Source organism: Oncorhynchus clarkii, chromosome 19, assembly GCF_045791955.1.
Source record: "Oncorhynchus clarkii lewisi isolate Uvic-CL-2024 chromosome 19, UVic_Ocla_1.0, whole genome shotgun sequence".
In the NCBI taxonomy this organism is placed as follows: domain Eukaryota; kingdom Metazoa; phylum Chordata; class Actinopteri; order Salmoniformes; family Salmonidae; genus Oncorhynchus; species Oncorhynchus clarkii.
The window spans coordinates 1,721,269-1,740,467 of NC_092165.1; the positions used below are offsets into that span (position 1 = coordinate 1,721,269).

Here is a 19,199-nt window from a genome sequence, read left to right on the forward strand (position 1 = left end):
ACTATATACAGGTATTATAACAGGTACTATACAGGTACTATAACAGGTACTATACAGGTATTATAACAGGTACTATAACAGGTACTATAACAGGTACTATAACAGGTACTATAACAGGTACTATAACAGGTACTGGTAATATAACAGGTACTATAACAGGTACTATAACAGGTATTAAACAGGTACTATACAGGTATTATAACAGGTATTAAACAGGTACTATAACAGGTACTATAACAGGTACTATAACAGGTACTATAACGGTACTATACAGGTACTATAACAGGTACTATACAGGTACTATACAGGTACCATAACAGGTACCATAACAGGTACTATAACAGGTACTATAACAGGTATTATAACAGGTATTATAACAGGTACTATATACAGGTACTATATACAGGTATTATAACAGGTACTATACAGATACTATAACAGGTACTATACAGGTATTATAACAGGTACTATAACAGGTACTATAACAGGTACTATAACAGGTATTATAACAGGTACTATACAGGTACTATAACAGGTATTATAACAGGTATTATAACAGGTACTATAACAGGTACTATACAGGTATTATAACAGGTACTATAACAGGTACTATAACAGGTACTATAACGGTACTATACAGGTATTATAACAGGTACTATACAGGTACTATAACAGGTATTATAACATGTATTATAACAGGTACTATATACAGGTATTATAACAGGTACTATATACAGGTATTATAACAGGTACTATACAGGTATTATAACAGGTACTATACAGGTACTATACAGGTACTATACAGGTACTATATACAGGTATTATAACAGGTACTATAACAGGTACTATACAGGTACTATACAGGTATTATAACAGGTATTATAACAGGTATTATAACAGGTACTATACAGGTACTATACAGGTATTATAACAGGTACTATACAGGTATTATTACAGGTACTATAACAGGTATTATAACAGGTACTATAGCAGGTATTATAACAGGTACTATAACAGGTATTATAACAGGTGAGTGAGTTCCTTACCTTTCCCGTCAGCAGCACCGTTCTGGCCTCTGATGATAAATACTCCTTATCATTGATCAGGTCCTGGAGGGAGACAACTTATTAAATACTTATTAAATACTCCTTATCATTAATCAGGTCCTGGAGGGAGACAACTTATTAAATACTTATTAAATACTCCTTATCATTAATCAGGTCCTGGAGGGAGACAACTTATTAAATACTTATTAAATACTCCTTATCATTAATCAGGTCCTGGAGGGAGACAACTTATTAAAAACTTATTAAATACTCCTTATCATTAATCAGGTCCTGGAGGGAGACAACTTATTAAATACTCCTTATCATTGATCAGGTCCTGGAGGGAGACAACTTATTAAATACTTATTAAATACTCCTTATCATTGATCAAGTCCTGGAGGGAGACAACTTATTAAATACTTATTAAAAACTCCTTATCATTGATCAAGTCCTGGAGGGAGACAACTTATTAAATTATCCTTATCATTGATCAGGTCCTGGAGGGAGACAACTTATTAAATACTCCTTATCATTGATCAAGTCCTGGAGGGAGACAACTTATTAAATACTTATTAAAAACTCCTTATCATTGATCAAGTCCTGGAGGGAGACAACTTATTAAATTCTCCTTATCATTGATCAAGTCCTGGAGGGAGACAACTTATTAAATACTTATTAAATACTCCTTATCATTGATCAAGTCCTGGAGGGAGACAACTTATTAAATACTTATTAAATACTCCTTATAATTGATCAGGTCCTGGAGGGAGACAACTTATTAAATACTTATTAAATACTCCTTATCATTGATCAAGTCCTGGAGGGAGACAACTTATTAAATACTTATTAAAAACTCCTTATCATTGATCAAGTCCTGGAGGGAGACAACTTATTAAATACTCCTTATCATTGATCAGGTCCTGGAGGGAGACAGCTTATTAAATACTTATTAAATACTCCTTATCATTGATCAAGTCCTGGAGGGAGACAACGTATTAAATACTTATTAAATACTCCTTATCATTGATCAGGTCCTGGAGAGAGACAACTTATTAAATACTCCTTATCGTTGATCAGGTGCTGGAGGGAGACAACTTATTAAATACTTATTAAATACTCCTTATCATTGATCAGGTCCTGGAGGGAGACAACTTATTAAATACTTATTAAATACTCCTTATCATTGATCAGGTCCTGGAGAGAGACAACTTATTAAATACTTATTAAATACTCATTATCATTGATCAGGTCCTGGAGGGAGACAACTTATTAAATACTCCTTATCATTGATCAGGTCCTGGAGGGAGACAACTTATTAAATACTCCTTATCATTGATCAGGTCCTGGAGGGAGACAACTTATTAAATACTTATTAAATACTCCTTATCATTGATCAGGTCCTGGAGGGAGACAACTTATTAAATACTTATTAAATACTCCTTATCATTGATCAGGTCCTGGAGGGAGACAACTTATTAAATACTCCTTATCATTGATCAGGTCCTGGAGGGAGACAACTTATTAAATACTTATTAAATACTCCTTATCATTGATCAGGTCCTGGAGGGAGACAACTTATTAAATACGTATTAAATACTCCTTATCATTGATCAGGTCCTGGAGGGAGACAACTTATTAAATACTTATTAAATACTCCTTATCATTGATCAGGTCCTGGAGGGAGACAACTTATTAAATACGTATTAAATACTCCTTATCATTGATCAGGTCCTGGAGGGAGACAACTTATTAAATACGTATTAAATACTCCTTATCATTGATCAGGTCCTGGAGGGAGACAACTTATTAAATACTTATTAAATACTCCATATCATTAATCAGGTCCTGGAGGGAGACAACTTATTAAATACTTATTAAATACTCCTTATCATTAATCAGGTCCTGGAGAGAGACAACTTATTAAATACTCCTTATCATTGATCAGGTCCTGGAGAGAGACAACTTATTAAATACTTATTAAATACTCCTTATCATTGATCAGGTCCTGGAGGGAGACAACTTATTAAATACTTATTAAATACTCCTTATCATTGATCAGGTCCTGGAGAGAGACAACTTATTAAATACTTATTAAATACTCCTTATCATTGATCAGGTCCTGGAGGGAGACAACTTATTAAATACGCATTAAATACTCCTTATCATTGATCAGGTCCTGGAGGGAGACAACTTATTAAATACTTATTAAATACTCCTTATCATTGATCAGGTCCTGGAGGGAGACAACTTATTAAATACTCCTTATCATTGATCAGGTCCTGGAGGGAGACAACTTATTAAATACTTATCATTGATCAGGTCCTGGAGGGAGACAACTTATTAAATACTTATCATTGATCAGGTCCTGGAGGGAGACACCTTATTAAATACTTATTAAATACTCCTTATCATTGATCAGGTCCTGGAGAGAGACACCTTATTAAATACTCCTTATCATTGATCAGGTCCTGGAGGGAGACAACTTATTAAATACTTATTAAATACTCCTTATCATTGATCAGGTCCTGGAGGGAGACAACTTATTAAATACTTATTAAATACTCCTTATCATTGATCAGGTCCTGGAGGGAGACAACTTATTAAATACTTATTAAATACTCCTTATCATTGATCAGGTCCTGGAGGGTGACAACTTATTAAATACTCCTTATCATTGATCAGGTCCTGGAGGGAGACAACTTATTAAATACTTATTAAATACTCCTTATCATTGATCAGGTCCTGGAGAGAGACAACTTATTAAATACTTATTAAATACTCCTTATCGTTGATCAGGCCCTGGAGGGAGACAACTTATTAAATACTTATTAAATACTCCTTATCATTGATCAGGTCCTGGAGAGAGACACCTTATTAAATACTTATTAAATACTCATTATCATTGATCAGGTCCTGCAGGGAGACAACTTATTAAATACTCCTTATCATTGATCAGGTCCTGGAGAGAGACACCTTATTAAATACGTATTAAATACTCCTTATCATTGATCAGGTCCTGGAGGGGACCACTTATTAAATACGTATTAAATACTCCTTATCATTGATCAGGTCCTGGAGAGAGACAACTTATTAAATACTCCTTATCATTGATCAGGTCCTGGAGGGAGACAACTTATTAAATACTTATTAAATACTCCTTATCATTGATCAGGTCCTGGAGGGAGACAACTTATTAAATACTTATTAAATACTCCTTATCATTGATCAGGTCCTGCAGGGAGACAACTTATTAAATACTTATTAAATACTCCTTATCATTGATCAGGTCCTGGAGGGAGACAACTTATTAAATACTTATTAAATACTCCTTATCATTGATCAGGTCCTGCAGGGAGACAACTTATTAAATACGTATTAAATACTCCTTATCATTGATCAGGTCCTGGAGAGAGACAACTTATTAAATACTCCTTATCATTGATCAGGTCCTGGAGGGAGACAACTTATTAAATACTTATTAAATACTCCTTATCATTGATCAGGTCCTGGAGGGAGACAACTTATTAAATACTTATTAAATACTCCTTATCATTGATCAGGTCCTGCAGGGAGACAACTTATTAAATACTTATTAAATACTCCTTATCATTGATCAGGTCCTGGAGGGAGACAACTTATTAAATACTTATTAAATACTCCTTATCATTGATCAGGTCCTGCAGGGAGACAACTTATTAAATACTTATTAAATACTCCTTATCATTGATCAGGTCCTGGAGGGAGACAACTTATTAAATACTTATTAAATACTCCTTATCATTGATCAGGTCCTGGAGGGGACCACTTATTAAATACTCCTTATCATTGATCAGGTCCTGGAGAGAGACAACTTATTAAATACTCCTTATCATTGATCAGGTCCTGGAGGGAGACAACTTATTAAATACTTATTAAATACTCCTTATCATTGATCAAGTCCTGGAGGGAGACAACTTATTAAATACTTATTAAATACTCCTCATCATTGATCAGGTCCTGGAGGGAGACAACTTATTAAATACTCCTTATCATTGATCAGGTCCTGGAGAGAGACAACTTATTAAATACTTATTAAATACTCCTTATCATTGATCAGGTCCTGGAGGGAGACAACTTATTAAATACTTATTAAATACTCCTTATCATTGATCAGGTCCTGGAGGGAGACAACTTATTAAATACTTATTAAATACTCCTTATCATTGATCAGGTCCTGGAGGGAGACAACTTATTAAATACTCCTTATCATTGATCAGGTCCTGGAGGGAGACAACTTATTAAATACTTATTAAATACTCCTTATCATTGATCAGGTCCTGGAGGGAGACAACTTATTAAATACTTATTAAATACTCCTTATCATTGATCAGGTCCTGGAGGGAGACAACTTATTAAATACTTATTAAATACTCCTTATCATTGATCAAGTCCTGGAGGGAGACAACTTATTAAATACATATTAAATACTCCTTATCATTGATCAGGTCCTGGAGGGAGACAACTTATTAAATACTTATTAAATACTCCTTATCATTGATCAGGTCCTGGAGGGAGACAACTTATTAAATACTTATTAAATACTCCTTATCATTGATCAGGTCCTGGAGGGAGACAACTTATTAAATACTCCTTATCATTGATCAGGTCCTGGAGAGAGACACCTTATTAAATACATATTAAATACTCCTTATCATTGATCAGGTCCTGGAGGGGACCACTTATTAAATACGTATTAAATACTCCTTATCATTGATCAGGTCCTGGAGGGGACCACTTATTAAATACGTATTAAATACTCCTTATCATTGATCAGGTCCTGGAGAGAGACAACTTATTAAATACTCCTCATCATTGATCAGGTCCTGGAGGGAGACAACTTATTAAATACTTATTAAATACTCCTTATCATTGATCAGGTCCTGGAGGGAGACAACTTATTAAATACTTATTAAATACTCCTTATCATTGATCAGGTCCTGCAGGGAGACAACTTATTAAATACTTATTAAATACTCCTTATCATTGATCAGGTCCTGGAGGGAGACAACTTATTAAATACTTATTAAATACTCCTTATCATTGATCAGGTCCTGCAGGGAGACAACTTATTAAATACTTATTAAATACTCCTTATCATTGATCAGGTCCTGGAGGGAGACAACTTATTAAATACTTATTAAATACTCCTTATCATTGATCAGGTCCTGGAGGGGACCACTTATTAAATACTCCTTATCATTGATCAGGTCCTGGAGGGAGACAACTTATTAAATACTTATTAAATACTCCTTATCATTGATCAGGTCCTGGAGGGAGACACCTTATTAAATACTTATTAAATACTCCTTATCACTGATCAGGTCCTGGAGGGAGACAACTTATTAAATACTTATTAAATACTCCTTATCATTGATCAGGTCCTGGAGGGAGACAACTTATTAAATACTCCTTATCATTGATCAGGTCCTGGAGGGAGACAACTTATTAAATACTTATTAAATACTCCTTATCATTGATCAGGTCCTGGAGAGAGACAACTTATTAAATACTCCTTATCATTGATCAGGTCCTGGAGGGAGACAACTTATTAAATACTCCTTATCATTGATCAAGTCCTGGAGGGAGACAACTTATTAAATACTTATTAAATACTCCTTATCATTGATCCGGTCCTGGAGGGAGACAACGTATTAAATACTCCTTATCATTGATCAGGTCCTGGAGAGAGACAACTTATTAAATACTTATTAAATACTCCTTATCATTGATCAGGTCCTGGAGGGAGACAACTTATTAAATACTTATTAAATACTCCTTATCATTGATCAGGTCCTGGAGGGAGACAACTTATTAAATACTTATTAAATACTCCTTATCATTTATCAGGTCCTGGAGGGAGACAACTTATTAAATACGTAATAAATACTCCTTATCATTGATCAGGTCCTGGAGGGGGACAACTTATTAAATACTCCTTATCATTGATCAGGTCCTGGAGGGAGACAACTTATTAAATACTTATTAAATACTCCTTATCATTGATCAGGTCCTGGAGAGAGACAACTTATTAAATACTCCTTATCATTGATCAGGTCCTGGAGGGAGACAACTTATTAAATACTCCTTATCATTGATCAGGTCCTGGAGAGAGACACCTTATTAAATACGTATTAAATACTCCTTATCATTGATCAGGTCCTGGAGGGGACCACTTATTAAATATGTATTAAATACTCCTTATCATTGATCAGGTCCTGGAGAGAGACAACTTATTAAATACTCCTTATCATTGATCAGGTCCTGGAGGGAGACAACTTATTAAATACTTATTAAATACTCCTTATCATTGATCAGGTCCTGGAGGGAGACAACTTATTAAATACTTATTAAATACTCCTTATCATTGATCAGGTCCTGCAGGGAGACAACTTATTAAATACTTATTAAATACTCCTTATCATTGATCAGGTCCTGGAGGGAGACAACTTATGAAATACTTATTAAATACTCCTTATCATTGATCAGGTCCTGCAGGGAGACAACTTATTAAATACTTATTAAATACTCCTTATCATTGATCAGGTCCTGGAGGGAGACAACTTATTAAATACTTATTAAATACTCCTTATCATTGATCAGGTCCTGGAGGGGACCACTTATTAAATACTCCTTATCATTGATCAGGTCCTGGAGGGAGACAACTTATTAAATACTTATTAAATACTCCTTATCATTGATCAGGTCCTGGAGGGAGACACCTTATTAAATACTTATTAAATACTCCTTATCACTGATCAGGTCCTGGAGGGAGACAACTTATTAAATACTCCTTATCATTGATCAGGTCCTGGAGGGAGACAACTTATTAAATACTTATTAAATACTCCTTATCATTGATCAGGTCCTGGAGAGAGACAACTTATTAAATACTCCTTATCATTGATCAGGTCCTGGAGGGAGACAACTTATTAAATACTTATTAAATACTCCTTATCGTTGATCCGGTCCTGGAGGGAGACAACTTATTAAATACTCCTTATCATTGATCAGGTCCTGGAGAGAGACAACTTATTAAATACTTATTAAATACTCCTTATCATTGATCAGGTCCTGGAGGGAGACAACTTATTAAATACTTATTAAATACTCCTTATCATTGATCAGGTCCTGGAGGGAGACAACTTATTAAATACTTATTAAATACTCCTTATCATTGATCAGGTCCTGGAGGGAGACAACTTATTAAATACTCCTTATCATTGATCAGGTCCTGGAGGGAGACAACTTATTAAATACTTATTAAATACTCCTTATCATTGATCAGGTCCTGGAGGGAGACAACTTATTAAATACTTATTAAATACTCCTTATCATTGATCAGGTCCTGGAGGGAGACAACTTATTAAATACTTATTAAATACTCCTTATCATTGATCAAGTCCTGGAGGGAGACAACTTATTAAATACGTATTAAATACTCCTTATCATTGATCAGGTCCTGGAGGGAGACAACTTATTAAATACTTATTAAATACTCCTTATCATTGATCAGGTCCTGGAGGGAGACAACTTATTAAATACTTATTAAATACTCCTTATCATTGATCAGGTCCTGGAGGGAGACAACTTATTAAATACTCCTTATCATTGATCAGGTCCTGGAGGGAGACAATTAAATACTTATTAAATACTCCTTATCATTGATCAGGTCCTGGAGGGGACACCTTATTAAATACATATTAAATACTCCTTATCATTGATCAGGTCCTGGAGGGGACCACTTATTAAATACGTATTAAATACTCCTTATCATTGATCAGGTCCTGGAGGGAGACCACTTATTAAATACGTATTAAATACTCCTTATCATTGATCAGGTCCTGGAGAGAGACAACTTATTAAATACTCCTTATCATTGATCAGGTCCTGGAGGGAGACAACTTATTAAATACTTATTAAATACTCCTTATCATTGATCAGGTCCTGGAGGGAGACAACTTATTAAATACTTATTAAATACTCCTTATCATTGATCAGGTCCTGCAGGGAGACAACTTATTAAATACTTATTAAATACTCCTTATCATTGATCAGGTCCTGGAGGGAGACAACTTATTAAATACTTATTAAATACTCCTTATCATTGATCAGGTCCTGCAGGGAGACAACTTATTAAATACTTATTAAATACTCCTTATCATTGATCAGGTCCTGGAGGGGACCACTTATTAAATACTCCTTATCACTGATCAGGTCCTGGAGGGAGACAACTTATTAAATACTTATTAAATACTCCTTATCATTGATCAGGTCCTGGAGGGAGACAACTTATTAAATACTCCTTATCATTGATCAGGTCCTGGAGGGAGACAACTTATTAAATACTTATTAAATACTCCTTATCATTGATCAGGTCCTGGAGGGAGACAACTTATTAAATACTTATTAAATACTCCTTATCATTGATCAGGTCCTGGAGAGAGACAACTTATTAAATACTTATTAAATACTCCTTATCATTGATCAGGTCCTGGAGGGAGACAACTTATTAAATACGCATTAAATACTCCTTATCATTGATCAGGTCCTGGAGGGAGACAACTTATTAAATACTTATTAAATACTCCTTATCATTGATCAGGTCCTGGAGGGAGACAACTTATTAAATACTCCTTATCATTGATCAGGTCCTGGAGGGAGACAACTTATTAAATACTTATCATTGATCAGGTCCTGGAGGGAGACAACTTATTAAATACTTATCATTGATCAGGTCCTGGAGGGAGACACCTTATTAAATACTTATTAAATACTCCTTATCATTGATCAGGTCCTGGAGAGAGACACCTTATTAAATACTCCTTATCATTGATCAGGTCCTGGAGGGAGACAACTTATTAAATACTTATTAAATACTCCTTATCATTGATCAGGTCCTGGAGGGAGACAACTTATTAAATACTTATTAAATACTCCTTATCATTGATCAGGTCCTGGAGGGAGACAACTTATTAAATACTTATTAAATACTCCTTATCATTGATCAGGTCCTGGAGGGTGACAACTTATTAAATACTCCTTATCATTGATCAGGTCCTGGAGGGAGACAACTTATTAAATACTTATTAAATACTCCTTATCATTGATCAGGTCCTGGAGAGAGACAACTTATTAAATACTTATTAAATACTCCTTATCGTTGATCAGGCCCTGGAGGGAGACAACTTATTAAATACTTATTAAATACTCCTTATCATTGATCAGGTCCTGGAGAGAGACACCTTATTAAATACTTATTAAATACTCCTTATCATTGATCAGGTCCTGGAGAGAGACACCTTATTAAATACTCCTTATCATTGATCAGGTCCTGGAGGGAGACAACTTATTAAATACTTATTAAATACTCCTTATCATTGATCAGGTCCTGGAGGGAGACAACTTATTAAATACTTATTAAATACTCCTTATCATTGATCAGGTCCTGGAGGGAGACAACTTATTAAATACTTATTAAATACTCCTTATCATTGATCAGGTCCTGGAGGGTGACAACTTATTAAATACTCCTTATCATTGATCAGGTCCTGGAGGGAGACAACTTATTAAATACTTATTAAATACTCCTTATCATTGATCAGGTCCTGGAGAGAGACAACTTATTAAATACTTATTAAATACTCCTTATCGTTGATCAGGCCCTGGAGGGAGACAACTTATTAAATACTTATTAAATACTCCTTATCATTGATCAGGTCCTGGAGAGAGACACCTTATTAAATACTTATTAAATACTCATTATCATTGATCAGGTCCTGCAGGGAGACAACTTATTAAATACTCCTTATCATTGATCAGGTCCTGGAGAGAGACACCTTATTAAATACGTATTAAATACTCCTTATCATTGATCAGGTCCTGGAGGGGACCACTTATTAAATACGTATTAAATACTCCTTATCATTGATCAGGTCCTGGAGAGAGACAACTTATTAAATACTCCTTATCATTGATCAGGTCCTGGAGGGAGACAACTTATTAAATACTTATTAAATACTCCTTATCATTGATCAGGTCCTGGAGGGAGACAACTTATTAAATACTTATTAAATACTCCTTATCATTGATCAGGTCCTGCAGGGAGACAACTTATTAAATACTTATTAAATACTCCTTATCATTGATCAGGTCCTGGAGGGAGACACCTTATTAAATACTTATTAAATACTCCTTATCATTGATCAGGTCCTGGAGAGAGACACCTTATTAAATACTCCTTATCATTGATCAGGTCCTGGAGGGAGACAACTTATTAAATACTTATTAAATACTCCTTATCATTGATCAGGTCCTGGAGGGAGACAACTTATTAAATACTTATTAAATACTCCTTATCATTGATCAGGTCCTGGAGGGAGACAACTTATTAAATACTTATTAAATACTCCTTATCATTGATCAGGTCCTGGAGGGTGACAACTTATTAAATACTCCTTATCATTGATCAGGTCCTGGAGGGAGACAACTTATTAAATACTTATTAAATACTCCTTATCATTGATCAGGTCCTGGAGAGAGACAACTTATTAAATACTTATTAAATACTCCTTATCGTTGATCAGGCCCTGGAGGGAGACAACTTATTAAATACTTATTAAATACTCCTTATCATTGATCAGGTCCTGGAGAGAGACACCTTATTAAATACTTATTAAATACTCATTATCATTGATCAGGTCCTGCAGGGAGACAACTTATTAAATACTCCTTATCATTGATCAGGTCCTGGAGAGAGACACCTTATTAAATACGTATTAAATACTCCTTATCATTGATCAGGTCCTGGAGGGGACCACTTATTAAATACGTATTAAATACTCCTTATCATTGATCAGGTCCTGGAGAGAGACAACTTATTAAATACTCCTTATCATTGATCAGGTCCTGGAGGGAGACAACTTATTAAATACTTATTAAATACTCCTTATCATTGATCAGGTCCTGGAGGGAGACAACTTATTAAATACTTATTAAATACTCCTTATCATTGATCAGGTCCTGCAGGGAGACAACTTATTAAATACTTATTAAATACTCCTTATCATTGATCAGGTCCTGGAGGGAGACAACTTATTAAATACTTATTAAATACTCCTTATCATTGATCAGGTCCTGCAGGGAGACAACTTATTAAATACGTATTAAATACTCCTTATCATTGATCAGGTCCTGGAGAGAGACAACTTATTAAATACTCCTTATCATTGATCAGGTCCTGGAGGGAGACAACTTATTAAATACTTATTAAATACTCCTTATCATTGATCAGGTCCTGGAGGGAGACAACTTATTAAATACTTATTAAATACTCCTTATCATTGATCAGGTCCTGCAGGGAGACAACTTATTAAATACTTATTAAATACTCCTTATCATTGATCAGGTCCTGGAGGGAGACAACTTATTAAATACTTATTAAATACTCCTTATCATTGATCAGGTCCTGCAGGGAGACAACTTATTAAATACTTATTAAATACTCCTTATCATTGATCAGGTCCTGGAGGGAGACAACTTATTAAATACTTATTAAATACTCCTTATCATTGATCAGGTCCTGGAGGGGACCACTTATTAAATACTCCTTATCATTGATCAGGTCCTGGAGAGAGACAACTTATTAAATACTCCTTATCATTGATCAGGTCCTGGAGGGAGACAACTTATTAAATACTTATTAAATACTCCTTATCATTGATCAAGTCCTGGAGGGAGACAACTTATTAAATACTTATTAAATACTCCTCATCATTGATCAGGTCCTGGAGGGAGACAACTTATTAAATACTCCTTATCATTGATCAGGTCCTGGAGAGAGACAACTTATTAAATACTTATTAAATACTCCTTATCATTGATCAGGTCCTGGAGGGAGACAACTTATTAAATACTTATTAAATACTCCTTATCATTGATCAGGTCCTGGAGGGAGACAACTTAACTTATTAAATACTTATTAAATACTCCTTATCATTGATCAGGTCCTGGAGGGAGACAACTTATTAAATACTCCTTATCATTGATCAGGTCCTGGAGGGAGACAACTTATTAAATACTTATTAAATACTCCTTATCATTGATCAGGTCCTGGAGGGAGACAACTTATTAAATACTTATTAAATACTCCTTATCATTGATCAGGTCCTGGAGGGAGACAACTTATTAAATACTTATTAAATACTCCTTATCATTGATCAAGTCCTGGAGGGAGACAACTTATTAAATACATATTAAATACTCCTTATCATTGATCAGGTCCTGGAGGGAGACAACTTATTAAATACTTATTAAATACTCCTTATCATTGATCAGGTCCTGGAGGGAGACAACTTATTAAATACTTATTAAATACTCCTTATCATTGATCAGGTCCTGGAGGGAGACAACTTATTAAATACTCCTTATCATTGATCAGGTCCTGGAGAGAGACACCTTATTAAATACATATTAAATACTCCTTATCATTGATCAGGTCCTGGAGGGGACCACTTATTAAATACGTATTAAATACTCCTTATCATTGATCAGGTCCTGGAGGGGACCACTTATTAAATACGTATTAAATACTCCTTATCATTGATCAGGTCCTGGAGAGAGACAACTTATTAAATACTCCTCATCATTGATCAGGTCCTGGAGGGAGACAACTTATTAAATACTTATTAAATACTCCTTATCATTGATCAGGTCCTGGAGGGAGACAACTTATTAAATACTTATTAAATACTCCTTATCATTGATCAGGTCCTGCAGGGAGACAACTTATTAAATACTTATTAAATACTCCTTATCATTGATCAGGTCCTGGAGGGAGACAACTTATTAAATACTTATTAAATACTCCTTATCATTGATCAGGTCCTGCAGGGAGACAACTTATTAAATACTTATTAAATACTCCTTATCATTGATCAGGTCCTGGAGGGAGACAACTTATTAAATACTTATTAAATACTCCTTATCATTGATCAGGTCCTGGAGGGGACCACTTATTAAATACTCCTTATCATTGATCAGGTCCTGGAGGGAGACAACTTATTAAATACTTATTAAATACTCCTTATCATTGATCAGGTCCTGGAGGGAGACACCTTATTAAATACTTATTAAATACTCCTTATCACTGATCAGGTCCTGGAGGGAGACAACTTATTAAATACTTATTAAATACTCCTTATCATTGATCAGGTCCTGGAGGGAGACAACTTATTAAATACTCCTTATCATTGATCAGGTCCTGGAGGGAGACAACTTATTAAATACTTATTAAATACTCCTTATCATTGATCAGGTCCTGGAGAGAGACAACTTATTAAATACTCCTTATCATTGATCAGGTCCTGGAGGGAGACAACTTATTAAATACTCCTTATCATTGATCAAGTCCTGGAGGGAGACAACTTATTAAATACTTATTAAATACTCCTTATCATTGATCCGGTCCTGGAGGGAGACAACGTATTAAATACTCCTTATCATTGATCAGGTCCTGGAGAGAGACAACTTATTAAATACTTATTAAATACTCCTTATCATTGATCAGGTCCTGGAGGGAGACAACTTATTAAATACTTATTAAATACTCCTTATCATTGATCAGGTCCTGGAGGGAGACAACTTATTAAATACTTATTAAATACTCCTTATCATTTATCAGGTCCTGGAGGGAGACAACTTATTAAATACGTAATAAATACTCCTTATCATTGATCAGGTCCTGGAGGGGGACAACTTATTAAATACTCCTTATCATTGATCAGGTCCTGGAGGGAGACAACTTATTAAATACTTATTAAATACTCCTTATCATTGATCAGGTCCTGGAGAGAGACAACTTATTAAATACTCCTTATCATTGATCAGGTCCTGGAGGGAGACAACTTATTAAATACTCCTTATCATTGATCAGGTCCTGGAGAGAGACACCTTATTAAATACGTATTAAATACTCCTTATCATTGATCAGGTCCTGGAGGGGACCACTTATTAAATATGTATTAAATACTCCTTATCATTGATCAGGTCCTGGAGAGAGACAACTTATTAAATACTCCTTATCATTGATCAGGTCCTGGAGGGAGACAACTTATTAAATACTTATTAAATACTCCTTATCATTGATCAGGTCCTGGAGGGAGACAACTTATTAAATACTTATTAAATACTCCTTATCATTGATCAGGTCCTGCAGGGAGACAACTTATTAAATACTTATTAAATACTCCTTATCATTGATCAGGTCCTGGAGGGAGACAACTTATGAAATACTTATTAAATACTCCTTATCATTGATCAGGTCCTGCAGGGAGACAACTTATTAAATACTTATTAAATACTCCTTATCATTGATCAGGTCCTGGAGGGAGACAACTTATTAAATACTTATTAAATACTCCTTATCATTGATCAGGTCCTGGAGGGGACCACTTATTAAATACTCCTTATCATTGATCAGGTCCTGGAGGGAGACAACTTATTAAATACTTATTAAATACTCCTTATCATTGATCAGGTCCTGGAGGGAGACACCTTATTAAATACTTATTAAATACTCCTTATCACTGATCAGGTCCTGGAGGGAGACAACTTATTAAATACTCCTTATCATTGATCAGGTCCTGGAGGGAGACAACTTATTAAATACTTATTAAATACTCCTTATCATTGATCAGGTCCTGGAGAGAGACAACTTATTAAATACTCCTTATCATTGATCAGGTCCTGGAGGGAGACAACTTATTAAATACTTATTAAATACTCCTTATCGTTGATCCGGTCCTGGAGGGAGACAACTTATTAAATACTCCTTATCATTGATCAGGTCCTGGAGAGAGACAACTTATTAAATACTTATTAAATACTCCTTATCATTGATCAGGTCCTGGAGGGAGACAACTTATTAAATACTTATTAAATACTCCTTATCATTGATCAGGTCCTGGAGGGAGACAACTTATTAAATACTTATTAAATACTCCTTATCATTGATCAGGTCCTGGAGGGAGACAACTTATTAAATACTCCTTATCATTGATCAGGTCCTGGAGGGAGACAACTTATTAAATACTTATTAAATACTCCTTATCATTGATCAGGTCCTGGAGGGAGACAACTTATTAAATACTTATTAAATACTCCTTATCATTGATCAGGTCCTGGAGGGAGACAACTTATTAAATACTTATTAAATACTCCTTATCATTGATCAGGTCCTGGAGGGAGACAACTTATTAAATACGTATTAAATACTCCTTATCATTGATCAGGTCCTGGAGGGAGACAACTTATTAAATACTTATTAAATACTCCTTATCATTGATCAGGTCCTGGAGGGAGACAACTTATTAAATACTTATTAAATACTCCTTATCATTGATCAGGTCCTGGAGGGAGACAACTTATTAAATACTCCTTATCATTGATCAGGTCCTGGAGAGAGACACCTTATTAAATACATATTAAATACTCCTTATCATTGATCAGGTCCTGGAGGGGACCACTTATTAAATACGTATTAAATACTCCTTATCATTGATCAGGTCCTGGAGGGGACCACTTATTAAATACGTATTAAATACTCCTTATCATTGATCAGGTCCTGGAGAGAGACAACTTATTAAATACTCCTTATCATTGATCAGGTCCTGGAGGGAGACAACTTATTAAATACTTATTAAATACTCCTTATCATTGATCAGGTCCTGGAGGGAGACAACTTATTAAATACTTATTAAATACTCCTTATCATTGATCAGGTCCTGCAGGGAGACAACTTATTAAATACTTATTAAATACTCCTTATCATTGATCAGGTCCTGGAGGGAGACAACTTATTAAATACTTATTAAATACTCCTTATCATTGATCAGGTCCTGCAGGGAGACAACTTATTAAATACTTATTAAATACTCCTTATCATTGATCAGGTCCTGGAGGGGACCACTTATTAAATACTCCTTATCACTGATCAGGTCCTGGAGGGAGACAACTTATTAAATACTTATTAAATACTCCTTATCATTGATCAGGTCCTGGAGGGAGACAACTTATTAAATACTCCTTATCATTGATCAGGTCCTGGAGGGAGACAACTTATTAAATACTTATTAAATACTCCTTATCATTGATCCGGTCCTGGAGGGAGACAACGTATTAAATACTCCTTATCATTGATCAGGTCCTGGAGAGAGACAACTTATTAAATACTTATTAAATACTCCTTATCATTGATCAGGTCCTGGAGGGAGACAACTTATTAAATACTTATTAAATACTCCTTATCATTTATCAGGTCCTGGAGGGAGACAACTTATTAAATACGTAATAAATACTCCTTATCATTGATCAGGTCCTGGAGGGGGACAACTTATTAAATACTCCTTATCATTGATCAGGTCCTGGAGGGAGACAACTTATTAAATACTTATTAAATACTCCTTATCATTGATCAGGTCCTGGAGAGAGACAACTTATTAAATACTCCTTATCATTGATCAGGTCCTGGAGGGAGACAACTTATTAAATACTCCTTATCATTGATCAGGTCCTGGAGAGAGACACCTTATTAAATACGTATTAAATACTCCTTATCATTGATCAGGTCCTGGAGGGGACCACTTATTAAATATGTATTAAATACTCCTTATCATTGATCAGGTCCTGGAGAGAGACAACTTATTAAATACTCCTTATCATTGATCAGGTCCTGGAGGGAGACAACTTATTAAATACTTATTAAATACTCCTTATCATTGATCAGGTCCTGGAGGGAGACAACTTATTAAATACTTATTAAATACTCCTTATCATTGATCAGGTCCTGCAGGGAGACAACTTATTAAATACTTATTAAATACTCCTTATCATTGATCAGGTCCTGGAGGGAGACAACTTATGAAATACTTATTAAATACTCCTTATCATTGATCAGGTCCTGCAGGGAGACAACTTATTAAATACTTATTAAATACTCCTTATCATTGATCAGGTCCTGGAGGGAGACAACTTATTAAATACTTATTAAATACTCCTTATCATTGATCAGGTCCTGGAGGGGACCACTTATTAAATACTCCTTATCATTGATCAGGTCCTGGAGGGAGACAACTTATTAAATACTTATTAAATACTCCTTATCATTGATCAGGTCCTGGAGGGAGACACCTTATTAAATACTTATTAAATACTCCTTATCACTGATCAGGTCCTGGAGGGAGACAACTTATTAAATACTCCTTATCATTGATCAGGTCCTGGAGGGAGACAACTTATTAAATACTTATTAAATACTCCTTATCATTGATCAGGTCCTGGAGAGAGACAACTTATTAAATACTCCTTATCATTGATCAGGTCCTGGAGGGAGACAACTTATTAAATACTTATTAAATACTCCTTATCGTTGATCCGGTCCTGGAGGGAGACAACTTATTAAATACTCCTTATCATTGATCAGGTCCTGGAGAGAGACAACTTATTAAATACTTATTAAATACTCCTTATCATTGATCAGGTCCTGGAGGGAGACAACTTATTAAATACTTATTAAATACTCCTTATCATTGATCAGGTCCTGGAGGGAGACAACTTATTAAATACTTATTAAATACTCCTTATCATTGATCAGGTCCTGGAGGGAGCCAACTTATTAAATACTCCTTATCATTGATCAGGTCCTGGAGAGAGACAACTTATTAAATACTTATTAAATACTCCTTATCATTGATCAGGTCCTGGAGGGAGACAACTTATTAAATACTCCTTATCATTGATCAGGTCCTGGAGGGAGACAACTTATTAAATACTTATTAAATACTCCTTATCATTGATCAGGTCCTGGAGAGAGACAACTTATTAAATACTCCTTATCATTGATCAGGTCCTGGAGGGAGACAACTTATTAAATACTTATTAAATACTCCTTATCATTGATCCGGTCCTGGAGGGAGACAACTTATTAAATACTCCTTATCATTGATCAGGTCCTGGAGGGAGACAACTTATTAAATACTTATTAAATACTCCTTATCATTGATCAGGTCCTGGAGGGAGACAACTTATTAAATACTTATTAAATATTCCTTATCATTGATC

The 19,199-nt window shown here is 34.7% G+C and overlaps 1 protein-coding gene across 3 annotated transcripts in view; it reads right to left on the minus strand.

The window, feature by feature from the left end:
• LOC139374575 (sister chromatid cohesion protein PDS5 homolog A-like) overlaps nt 1–19,199 on the minus strand; it is a 122,615-nt gene that overhangs the window by 12,943 nt on the left and 90,473 nt on the right. For all 3 annotated transcript variants that reach the window (XM_071115573.1, XM_071115574.1, XM_071115575.1), the window contains exon 29: nt 1,047–1,109. In XM_071115573.1, the coding sequence (XP_070971674.1) occupies nt 1,047–1,109 (63 nt within the window). The remainder of the gene's footprint in view (nt 1–1,046; nt 1,110–19,199) is intronic.